This window comes from Thermobia domestica, chromosome 5 (genome assembly GCF_964235325.1).
Source record: "Thermobia domestica chromosome 5, izTheDome1.hap1.1, whole genome shotgun sequence".
NCBI lineage: Eukaryota > Metazoa > Arthropoda > Insecta > Zygentoma > Lepismatidae > Thermobia > Thermobia domestica.
The window spans coordinates 236,625,206-236,638,702 of record NC_137458.1 but is presented as its reverse complement, the minus strand read 5'-3'; the positions used below and the strand labels follow the sequence as shown (position 1 = coordinate 236,638,702).

General features: G+C 35.1%; 1 protein-coding gene across 7 annotated transcripts in view; it reads right to left on the bottom strand.

The window, feature by feature from the left end:
* Positions 1 to 3,365: 3,365 nt before the first annotated feature.
* LOC145686463 (uncharacterized) overlaps positions 3,366 to 13,497 on the bottom strand; it is a 135,014-nt gene continuing 124,882 nt past the window's right edge. For all 7 annotated transcript variants that reach the window (XM_081759795.1, XM_081759793.1, XM_081759799.1 and 4 more), the window contains exons 11-12: positions 8,353 to 8,669; positions 3,366 to 3,754 (exon numbers count right to left, since the gene is read on the bottom strand). In XM_081759795.1, the coding sequence (XP_081615921.1) occupies positions 3,546 to 3,754; positions 8,353 to 8,669 (526 nt within the window). In that variant the 3' untranslated portion in view covers positions 3,366 to 3,545. The remainder of the gene's footprint in view (positions 3,755 to 8,352; positions 8,670 to 13,497) is intronic.

The following is a 13,497-nucleotide window of genomic DNA, read 5'->3' as shown; positions in this document are numbered from 1 at the left end:
GCCACGATAATCCACATAATACTTCAAAACACCACTTGGAAAAAATATTGAAAGAAGCATTAGTTCAAAACTTTATATCCACGACACTCAGAATTACTGCTGCAAGCTATACTCAGATCAAGAATTAGTTTAATTTTAATAAAATGCACTGACCAAAGCTTAAAACACACTGTGTTTTAAATTATAATATGTAGCGGTTTCGGATATCTAACATATCCTTCTTTAGACACTATTGAACATTAATGAAAATACAGACATATATCTACACCTACTAGATATATGTCTGTATTTTCATTAATGTTCAATAGCGTCTGAAGAAAGATATGTTAGATATCTGAAACCGTTACATATTATAATTTAAACTACAGTGGGTTTTAAGCTTTGGTCAGTGCATATTATTAAAATAATCAATCCAAAGCCATGGACAGTCTTACTGAAGAATTAGTTGAACTTATAGGACGTTTTACAGGGTCATGACTGTTTTTGATACGTCACTGTGTAAACATCAATAAATGGTGGGACAGAGAAGGAATGGCGGTATTCAGCATTCCCTGCAGTTTCAAGAACTTTGAGTTCGTGCCCAGCGAAGCAATTATATTAAAGAAAGTAATTGTACATTTGCCGGTATGAAAATTCTCCATAACTCTATGTAGCGTGGGCTAATTTACTCCTCTGATTTCTTGGGTAATGCTGTCCTTTAAATCGTGTTGGAACCAAAAACCGTTATTTTCTATCCCTAGTCATCCTAATTCAAGTGATGAAAGATTCTGAATTATCTCTAAAATATGTCTGGAAGTTACAGTACCTGTACGGCATTTAATGTACTCATAACCAACACATATTTCATACACATTGAGAATTCGGTTGTAATCGACTAGAGTCCAGTCTCTGTTCGGGCTCCCATTTATTTGTAATCGATTCTTAGGTCTAGGTTAGTGGTCTGTCCTCCGTGGTCCTCCCAATGAGTATTCTGAGACCTGGACTTACCTGGGTAGGACGTGGAGGACCTCTCCAAGAAGGGATTACAAAATTGTTACCAAAGTGCTCGTCGGTCTCGATGATGAGATGAGTATTAGGCGCCGAGAGGTTCGGATGTCTCATCTCGAAAACCTCACGGAAAATCAGACGGTCATCCAGACCATAACGCACACAAACATCACACACACACACAACGAAAACACACTGGGTTAAATGACACTATAATTATTTATTAGAAAACTTTTAAAAGAAAAATAATGAAGAGAAACGATCACAACACTTAACACTGATTATGTATAATTATTTGCTTTTTTGCTTTATTAAAATCACACTTCGCTTTTCATTATACTGTAGCCCATATCACTTTGATATATATATATTATATGAAGATAATTGAGATTTCACAATAAATATTTTTCTCACACCATTGACGCACTTGGGGGATTAGCACTGGGGAAAGTGTCACCGGAATAATCCCACATAATAATCTAGCTGTTACTCCAAACAGTCCTGAAGAGTCGACATGAGTCTTCAGCGAAATAATAGTCTCGGAAGTGGAATGCTGATGTTGGAGGGCGTGTTTATGACTTTTTGGCGCACTAGGTATATGAACCTGGGACTTATTGATTGGGGGCTAGCCGTAAGAAAACGTCCTTCGGCGGCTAATAGCTTATGCCCCTTAGCACAATATCATACTTGAAGCTCGACGCGACGTGCATGGTTGCTGCTTCGAAACGTCGATTCACACTTCCCGAACCAAGAGGTTCGAGATACGAACTGCATTGGTTTATGGATCAATGTTGTCAGTTCTTTCTCAAAAACACTCAGGTTAAATCACCTGCAGATACATGCAAACAGAATATGGAAAAGAATTGATGTTAATTTTAGTCCACTGGCCATGACGTACGAGACACTGCGATAACTCGGGCGTGTGAAAGTACAGATAACGAACTGGAAAAGCGATGTAGCTGGTGCCATTCAGTCGCTTCTGCACCTGATGTATTCCAAATCGTACTATTTCCATAAGCAATCAAAGAAAGCACTTAATTCACTACCAAATAACTATAGAATATATACGCTGCATATTAATAAGTCAGGGAGAAACACTGAGAAGCTTCGTTGCTTACTGAAATGTTCTCACCACAAAGCAATGTTTTCTATATATATATATATATATATATATATATATGAAAAAACAATGAAAGACTTCTTTGTCCAGTTGCGTGGGAAAGAAGCAATTCCCACCGAAGAAAGAACTTATTTGCGTCGCAGAATAAAGTATAAATCGAAAGAATAATCACTGTCTTTACGAAATATACAGAGCGTTTACAAAAATACTTCTATAACTTGGTGACGGTTATACGGTAGTACTGAAAAAATTAAAACTCAGGAAATAAACACAAAACTATCTTGCACATATAACGAAATAATACTAGCCAGTGACAGTAGTGTTTCGTGATCAGACTTATTTATTATTAATATGTATTAGTTTCCGGAATATATCACTGCCTTCATTAGAATGATAATGTGACTGATGAAAGCAACAGTACATTGCCGAAACTGTATCAGAGATTAGTAATAATAGAGTTTCCTTTGTTCAGAATTCCCTTTTTTATTTTTTAGTTATACGGAGTTCCAAAGCTAGAATCAACAGTATTCAGTTATCATTCGTATTGTATATAGCAATTGGAGTAATATTTCTACTCGACGAAGAAGTTCTGTAACTTTTCATCGTAAGATTAAATTGAATTAAGTTTAGTTATATACAATGTTTCGGGAATAAACCGACATACTTCGCACACGTGTTCAGAATTTCAATACAAGAAAAAAAGTTTATCTGCGACTTTGGTCGAAAACGCTCTTTTCGGAGATGGGGCCAATTTAATCTCCCTATGTCTAATTCCACTAACTAAATTAGTCCCATCACTACAATTAGATGTTTCCAACCAAACTCACAGATTAACTCTTTTCTTGTATTGAAGCCCTGAACACGCAAACACACAAACAAAATAAGGCTCCGAGAAACAGGAAAGAGGAGGGAAGGCGCGTTAAAAAATGCATGGATGACGACTATACTGAGAAACAAAATTTGGTGTAATGAAGATGATGGGAGAAAAAAGAAAGAATCGACATAAGACCAATCCTACAGGATCGAATTGATCGAAAAATCAACACTTTTCTCCAATCTTTGTCATCTACAACTGGGTAAAGTACAAAACAATCTTGAAACATTGTGAACTCCAACACTGTAAATATCATTCTCGGAAAATTATCCTTATTATGTTGACTCAACCTACATTATAACTATTGAAAAAAAAAATGTTTATTTTCAATTTCCTCTTGAAAAGAGTTTCTGTCATATAGGATAAGAATAACGAATCTGACACTTTCAATTCTATATTCTTTATTGTGTAATAATATATAAAAAATAAAATTTTATATCACAAACATTATCACAGTTATCCATTAAACAATCAAAAACTTCTCCATGTTAGAAATTCTGACTGCAAATCTCTTAACCGTTAAAACTCACAAAATACATAATGTTCATTAGAATGGCAATGCCATCAGTGTATTGAAGTATAGGCTACTGGACTTATATATTGAGGATTAAATGAACATGTCTCTTGATAGAGAAGGAACTGTTTCACAGTGTCAGGTAGTTCCAAACGATTCACAATCATTTCCGGACACATTTTCCTTTCTTTTCTCATCTTCTGCTTAATCCATTCTCGTATTTCAATCCTGCATAATTTTTGTAAACTGCACGGCTCACCTATTAACGACAGAATAAAAATAAATATAATAATTTTTTTTTAAAAAAAATGTGTGATACTTAAGTTATTGAACTACATCACAAAACTCATTTTTGAACGAACAGTTCAATTTAGAAAATAATGAAACTTAACTGTCTTTTATCAGAAAAATAAATCTATGTAATTTTCAGTTAATATCAACCGATGAACCGTAATGTTTGCAAAGTAAATCAAAATATAAGTAGTATACCATGTAAACATGTAAATAAAAATTACTGTTATGAAAACAGGACAAACTTATGCATATCTTTTCATTTAATATAATTTCTTATTTACAAGATATATATATTAAATCTACATATGTAATAATGTGAAATTTATTCCAGTGAAGAAAAAAGTTACTATATCCTAGAATTAGAGAATAGAACTCCAACAAGCGAACAAGCGTAGTAGACTAAGTAAGAGATAACTGTTATATCTCTTAAAATTCAAGGTTTTTTTTTTTTTTTTTTTTTTTTTAAATATTACTATTGCTGTTTCTGTATTGGAACTAGTCAATTAAAACGCACGGGGTTTGAAGTTAACAAACCGCTATTGTGAGTTCTTTACTTTTTGACATGGTTTTCTCGCACTTATTATATATATTATCCCAGTCCTGAGACAAAGCACCTCACTTGGCTTAAAGAACAAACTTTAAAATGTAATAGTTTCGATACTATAGTATTATTCTCATCAGACACAAAATATGTCACAATTAGCAACAGTAATTGTAATTACGTCTAAAAGGTAAAATGGCGTTTCAAACAAATCTTTCTAAGTATAAAAGGCATAATTGTGTAGCGTTACAACATATGATTTTTATTTTTTACCACAATTTTACAATTTAATTTGTGTTTGATGAAAACATGCACACAGTTATGTTAGTTGCAGATATCTACTTTAAGAAAAAAATAATAAGTTGTTACATTTTTAATTGTTACGAACTGACTTCTTACTGGAGAGCCCACATTTGATTGCTGAAGTATGAGTCCTTTTTCAGCACCAAGGCTATATAAGACGTAAACCTACAGTTCAAATAAACAGCCATGCGTTTAAATTTCAATGGTCTCCCACCGGGAATAGAACCCGGAACCACGTGGACCAAATGTGAGTTAGCCTGTAGACCAGCGAGGAGGGCTATGCTTGGAGGATGCAAACAACAAAGTAAAAAAATGTGACTAGATTTCTCATCGAAGGATATTCAGTGGTGGAAGGATAAATATGCTTTACGAACCACAGTTTAATTGAGGTGGACATCTTTTGTGGAGGATAACATCGCTCTCGCTTGGTGTCATTCTCTTGAATGTTAACATTCATCCTACGCAGAGAGTAAGGCGAAGGTCGAATTTGACTGCACCACTTGAAAACCTATAGTCTACTATCCATTTCATAAAGATAGGCCCCTGACTTCGTGGTGCTGCCATGACGTTCAGTCAAAACTTATATTACATTGTCGTACCTCGTTGGAATTGCTGGAATGTTGTCTTTTCAATACTTCAGACATAAAAATTTTCTTCGTACTATGTAGTGAGAAAAAAATAAAAATTAATGAAAAAGTGCGTATTTTTTCGTACTTTTTTGGTAGATCAATGCTTATAGAACTATATCTCAGAAAAGAGATCACGTGAAATAATTTCCTGTGTATAATATGTAGATGCATCCATTAACTGTAAGTTGTGAAAAATTCAATTTTCACCACTTGATACTTTTTGTGTAATTAAAACAAATGTACGACGCTCTGATCTCCTTTACCATGGTAGGTAGAGAAACGTACAAAACACTGTTCGAAAATTTGGAAGTCTAGTGTTCCAAATATCTGAAACTATTAACAAAAAAAGGTTTAGTTGGTAGAGTATTTATTTTTTTAATTTTTTTTTTTTTTTTTTACTTTAACATATTCTCTGCGTTAAGCGGTGAGCCATGTTGCAACCCAATCTTTAAATTCCCCGCGCTTATATGAAGATACAGCATACAGTAAAAGGAAGTGCGGCACCGCTGTCGTATAGTGTTGTCGCGTTCAGGAAGCCTGTAGCGCAAAGCTACTTCATAAAGAATGTAATAGGAAAAAGCATTTATTATAACCTTTCACAACATCATAAAAATAATAATAATGCAGTACACATCTCAATGTAATCAAAATAAAACGTTGAAGTAAAACATCCAAAAACTCATCTCTTAATCTATTTACTTCATTCACTTTCGTAATGGGTTTGTTGGCTCATCGCTGCTCCTGCTATCTTCCTGAACACTTATTAACAAAGGCTCCATTTCTACCTCAAGATCTATCAGTATACACACTTCCCAGCTTAGGAACATGTTAAAGGTTAAAAAGAAATGTTGCCTTGGCAATCACGTGTTCACCCAAGTTCTGCGATCAATTCCCCTGCCAAATGTACAGTAACACAGAATGGGTCCTTTGTTTTCTTTCATCGAAAGAAAACAATGCAATGAGTAGGTGACGAGGGCTGTATTTGCGTCTAATCACGTCCACTGATTACGTCTTCAACACTTCCCTTCGGTTCGTAGGCGTCAAAAACTTACACACGCGTGTATATATATATATATATATATATATATATATATATATAGATAGATAGATAGATAGATAGATAGATAGAGATATAGATATTCCTTTACGAGCGGCGGTATTACAAAAAGGAGAGGCAAAATTTTTAGCGATAATGAAATTGCAGAACTGATGAATGACTCCGACTCAGACGGTTATGAGTTAGTAATGAATAGTAATGACATTGATTATTCTGTGCTCAGTGGCGTATTCGGGAGTGAGACAAGATAGTAACTCTGTTTCAAGTGAACCTGAGGCTGCGCCGGGAAAGAGAGAAAGAAACGTGTCGTTCCTATTCAAAGACAGATTCTGATGTAGCTTGGAGCGATAAAATTCAAGTAAACGCAAAACCCCTGTTTAGTGGTGTCCCGGGAATTGATCAAAATGCTGGGCTATCTACAAAGTATTCCGCATACAAAGTGTTTCAGCTGTTTTTAACGATGAAGTTTTATAGTAAAAAAAAAAAAAAAGTTAAGTTGATTTTGAGTTGAACGTCCTGTTCACCAGTGAGGCTATATGAGACGTGGACCTACTGATAAACGTGGAATCCAAACTACAAGTACGTAGCATCCGCAAGGTGAAAGGAAGTTTTTAATAAATATTAGCGTTTATTGCAGGGATGCAAATAACCACTCGCCCGGGGCGTGTGGTTCAGCGGTGCGGGCGAGTATTTAATATCATATGGAAGTTAAGTAAATTATTTTTATTATGTGATGTGGGCTAGTAACTTTTTTCTTGGGCGAGTAAACTTTTGTTGCTTATTTGCATCCCTGGTTTATTGCCTAATATATAAAGTTGGACTTTGCGTGGGAAAGTGTTTCGAAATGTACAACACTAAAGAGAAGTACTGGGACTCCTATGTTTGAAAACAGATTTTCTGTGAAGTGTAAACTCAATATTACATATCAACTAAGGTTGTATCGTATAATAAAGTTTGTGCTTGTATTTGTTTCTGTGCAAGTGTATTTTGTACTGCGTGCAGTAAGTAAAAAACTGACAAAAAGTAACAAATTTTCGAGGACCATCACATGCAAATCCAAACAAATTAAGAGTTCGCTTTTCTATTTTGAACACTTGGTACATTTACTGTATATCCTGTTAATTTCTAAGAAATTGGTTCAAAATCTGTGGAGACATAAAATTTTAAAATTATCTCTAAAAAGTGCCGGAGAGTGTGCGTGACAAGTTTAAATACCCGTCCGTCTGAGAGTGTATACGCGCCAGGAAAATATGGCAACGTAGCACTCCATATGAACTGCGATAGCAAAGGGCGCAAAGCTGAGAAAATCATAATGTCATATTTGTGATTGTTTATCTTTTAAAACAAGTCAAAACAGTTTGGTTGCAAAAGCTACTTTAAGATCTTTCTAAAAGTTTTTTCAGACTGTTAATATACCACAGCAATTCAGAGATAATGATGTCTTACTTTTTACTGAATAACAAGAAAATTACTACGTGTTGAGTAATGAAATTTTCAGAACACACAGGTAATATATGCGTCTACATATCGTGCACAGGAAATTATTTCATGTTATCTCCTTTCCGAGATATAGTCCTATAAACATTAATTTACCAAAAAAGTACGAAAACATACGCACTTTTTCATTAATTTCTATTTTTTTCTCACTACACAGTACAAAGAAAATGTTTATATCTTAAGTATTGAAACGACAACATTCCAACAATTCCAACGAGGTACGACAATGTAATATAAGTTTTGACTGGACGTCACGGCAGCACCGCGAAGTCAGGGGCCTATCTTTATGAAATGGATAGTAGGTTCCTCTGCAACTTCCATGTTTTCAAGAAGCTTATTATTATTATTTACTTTCTTACTTGTTTTTAAGAAAGGAAGACAAATAAGGTAGTATCCAAAAGGAAGACACACGTTCTTAGCGAAGAGACGTGTGATTATATTTCTACATTCTATAATCATTTACTAAATGTTAATAAAGAATGAAACACATTAACGATTAACAACAGTTTAAGAAAGAAAGGAAAGAAAAAGCATACCTAATACTGAATAAATATCATTCCAGTCTGACCTACGAATACACAAATCCCTCTCCAGTTTCTCAATATGCTTCCTAATACGGATCGCACCAAATTGCAGAAGAAATTTCAGTACATTTTCAAACTGTTCTATTAGACAGCCACGCACATTAAATCCATGAGATTCTCTAGAATAAACACAGTACTTGCAGCTATCACAGCACCACTTGATGACATCAATATGAGAATACTTGGTACGTGTAAGAAATAACTGTAAAGGCTCTGGGTTGTCGAGGATAACGTAAATGAATACATCAGGGCCTGGAAACTTATTCATTCTGAAAAATAAATAAATAACAATAAAACATTATTAAATCATACATATTTCAATTTGTGGTTTAAGAACAGGCAAACCAACTACAGATAGAAAAGAAGATATGTTTACTCTTAATTCTGTTGCACTTATATCACTGAAAGAACATTTTCGGTCAATATATTCATATTCCACATCTGTGTTCCTCACTAAAAGAAGGTAAACAAGTAAATTATAACCTTAAAAATCTTTAAAAAAATGCTTTTATAAAATGTTTGAAAAAGGATATTTTTGTGATGTTATTCAGTGTTAATACCCGGAACTGCCTTTCTAACAAAAGTTTAGAAAAATGCACTAAAATGGAGCTTTGTGTGTGCATGCGTGTGTGTGTGTGTTGGGAGGGGGGGGGGGTAACTGAAGAAATGGAAATAACACTAGGGGTTATAGTTTAAGGTTGAGAGTTAAAAGTTTTTTATGGATATTAGAGAAGTGGTCCGCTTGAGCGCAATGTTTCTTTTTCTTTTAAGTGTGTTTTCCTAAGCTGTTCTTAATACGGCAATAATACTGAACTACTCCGCCAAACGAATAATCATCCTTTTCTACTGCATTTTATAAAAGCGTTAATTTTCTTTTTCTCTATGACTTCCATCTTTTACTTGTACCTTGGAAGGCACTGGGTCTTTTTCCGTTTGCCCCAAAAAGAAAAACGTATTTGCTGATCTCAAGTGAACAGAAGGCCTAGCCTTCTGCAGCAAAACTTCTGTGAGGGTTCAAACTGTTAAGTATAAGCAGCAGCTCTCGATAGTTATTTATAGATAGTTAAACGATAAACTACAGCGAAAATTACGTGAAAAATATTGTGTTGTCATTGGGTTTATGTTATCTGTACAGCAATTCATAGTTCCAGTTTGTATGGTAGTACGTGAAACTTCACTTGCAAGATTTGAATCTAAAAAACAGAATAGTAACATGATAAAAAACATTGTAAATAAATAAGTAGATAAAACCCAAGTTTAGAATATATTGAAGACTAGCCAAGAGCATATGGAATTAAAATTATTTGAACTGATGGATATAATAAAACTTCTGCGAGATATATTAGAAAAGTAATAATACTGGCAACACTCTGCACAAATCTCAAACCCTGCCGCCTCCATCTTCACATGATAGTTAAGTTGAATTGAATTGAATTGCTCTTTATTTCAGCGATATTACGAAGGTATATATTAGAATGTTCCACGGTGGTGCTCATTAAGTGGACATGAAAAATATATCTTCGTCCCCTAATGCACTGGGACGAGAATAAATATTATTAAAAAAAAAAAAAAAATACGTAAGAGTCGTCTACTTTTTCAGTAGAGTATGACTTAGAATCTCATAATGTCATCTGATGAAAACCAGCTCAATATGGATTATAGTTTAAATTTTGGTTAAAAAGAAAAGGTCGAGTAACCACTCTAATTAGCGAGTAGAGAGTTTAAAGTTTTTTCAATGTCGTAGATTTAACAACTTGGGAGATATAAAGGAGAAAACCTTAATAAACTGGCATGTTTCCCATAAATATGACAAAAATATTGAGTCATGTAATTTTTACCTGAGAGTTTCAGTACCAGTACTACTCGATCCACAGTAATTTAAGACGCAATCCATATATCACGGACGTTGGGAGACATAAAATGAAGTTTAAGAACTAAACCTTTTCAAGGTGGGGTGCTCTAGCAGGCTACTATTACGTTAAAGAGTACTTCTACTGGAATACTTAATATATTTAATTTCTAGGTTTTGAGATCCTGTTCTTATAACGACGGGGTGGTCCGGAAGTTGGCGAATCTCTCCCTCTTTTAGTTTCAACAGTATAGTGTTAGTTATGGTAGAATGTCTGTACACAGTTACCTTGAAGTCTTAAGAGTCATAAATATCGACATGATCACCATCCATGTCGTAACACAGCTGAATTCTGTGCCAAGTTCTTGCAGATGTTTTGCGAAGATACTCCGAAGTCACGAGTGTGAAGGCGTGTTCCACAGCTGCTCGTTAATTCCTGCGTTGTGTGATATCGAGTCTTTCTTATTTGTTGCTTTATGAAACCCCAGAAAGCACTGTCTGGTGTTGTCAGATCAGGACTTCTTGGAGGCCAAGCAAAGGTAGCTGGTGAAGGTGCACAACATCTTCCAATCCAAAGGTCAGGAAACGTCTGATTAAGGCAATTGCGCACGTGAATCGCGAAGTGCGCTGGTGCTCCATCCTGCTGTATCACAACAGTGTCTTTGATGCCATTTTCTTCCAATTGAGGCACCAACCACTTATTAAGCATCTCCAGGTAAGAATGTCCATTAACATTGTCTTCGAAGAAAGGCCCAAAAATGTGTGTTGAACTTATTCCGGCCCACATCATCACGTGTGGTACGTTTTTCTCCATCTCTTTGTAAACCCAAGGTTTTCCTTACACCACATTACAACGTTCCGAGAATGCATACTCCGGTAGATAGCACACTCATCTGGGAAGAGGACTGTACCACGAGATCGTTTGGAAGGGAACGCCTTAAGGAGAGTTCTCCATGCCTCTTTTCGCGCATCAATGTCGGCGTCATTCAGTTCATTCACATGCATTGGACGGTAAACCTTCAATTTTAGATCTTCTTTCATGTGCCTCACCATGGTGGTCTGAGGAATACCAAGCTCCAAAGACCTTTTAAGTGTTGATTTTAAAGGCGATTGCTGCACTGATGCTTCCACTTCACGACACGTTTCCCTCCGTTTTATCGGTCGACCGCCTTGGGAAAGGCCTTTCACACTGCCCGTAGCAAATGCACGTTTTCCCCCACCCCAACATTGTTGCTTTTTTTGGTGGATTAATACTAAAGCGGTTTGTGAATTTCGCTTTAACACTTTCCATGGTGTCACCTGTGTAGCACCTTTCGTGAAGCCAAACCGCAAGAACTAATCTTTGTTTAATGCCATATGGACTTTGATCATACATTGTTGATTACTCCAACTTCACTGCAAATAACTATTATCAAGCAGAAAACAAATTAATATAGATAGCAATGTTGCCAGCCGATGTTACCAAACAAATGTGGGTAAAACTTAAAACCGTCAGAAAACACTAATTAGGGATACGCTCATTTCAGGACCACGCAGTACGTTAATAAAAATAGATTCAAAGGAAACGTGCATGGTTTCGGAGCACCTTTCGTCTTATAGGAAAACTGAATATTGATGAACGTCCCTGGAAAATATAAAGAAATAACTAAAATCCAAACCATTTTGGCACACCTCTTTATGCCAATTACTGTTATGGGGCGTTAGCAGCAGCAATAATAATAATAATAATAATAATAATAATAATAATAATAATAATAATAATAATAATAATAATAATAAATTAAATTACAACTTAAAATCAGACTCATTTCGCAGATCTGAGATCCTATTCCTAAGATGCTCTACTCTGACCAGTAGTCGTAACATTTTGAAATATCTATATACATTATATATACACACAGAACACGATCAAAATAGTGTAAAAACTGGGAAAATTGTATTATCTTCAATTACACTGAAAATGTTCCTCTTGTTTGTTGTAATTAATGGGAACTATGGACTAATAGTGAGAGGCAGCGCGGTTGTAGACATTATCCTGAAGTGGCGAGTGAACAATAAGTCAGATCTTACTGAGTATGAGGCGTACTTGTTGGTACGTGTCTAGTTGGGGCACTTGTGGCCCAAACAGCGACTTTATGCGGTGAAACATGAGGTACAGTATCGAAAATCATGACTGCATACACAATGCAGGATAGAACAGAATCTACTGAGCCACAATAGTGGGAAAAATATCACGTTGCAAGACAAGAACAGACCGCGTACTGAAGTCAGGGTGTCTACTAAAATTCCACAATGACATTTCGTGACCTTTTCTTTACCAAATCATAAAATTTCCTAAAATTTTTCAAGAGCGAATTTGGGTGCGAATTAGGCCGAATTTTCATTCATGCGAAAGAAACGTACTTTGCTTGCGATTTGGTAGCGTCTAAAGCCGACCATAGACATTTTTGGTGGTGAATTTTGACGTTTTATAGAACATTTTGTAATCTGTACTTACTTAAAAAAAAAACGTGACTCAAAAGCTAAATTTCGTGACCTTTTCGTGACTTTCATGACCATTTTCTGATTTCGTGACTTTCGTGACCGATAGACATCCTGGAAGTGAAATAATAATAATAATAATAATAATAATAATAATAATAATAATAATAATAATAATAATAATAATAATAATAATAATAATAATAATAATAATAATAATAATAATCACCACAACGTATGCAGAAATGAATGAGTGAATACCTAAACACTACAGTATCAACCAAAATAGTGAGAAGGGAACTTAATAAAATAAGCTTTTACGGCTGTAGTGCTATTGCCAAGTCATTAGTGACAGACCAGAATACTAAAAGACAATACTGCAACGACCACAAAATGCATCATTTGGTTGGGAAACTTGAACATTATCCTCTTCCTCATCACTGGATGGAAGTTTAGTGAACACTGCATAAAGCATATCTAGGGCTGAAAGGTAAACTATGCTAAGTCACTTTTTGGCCGAAATTGAGTTATCATATTTTTCTTTACTTATATCAGTATGAGAGATACCAGGAACATTTTGAGATGTGGATAACTGGAACGCAGGAAGTGAACAAATTTTTCCGTCAATAAACAATCGATGCAGTTCAACAAAATATTGTTTCGCAAACGCTTTTTCGTTTCTCCTGTGAAATTAATATTTCATGACTTATACTACTTTGTACTTCTCAGGCCCTGATATAGTGTGGACAATAAATAAAACACAATGG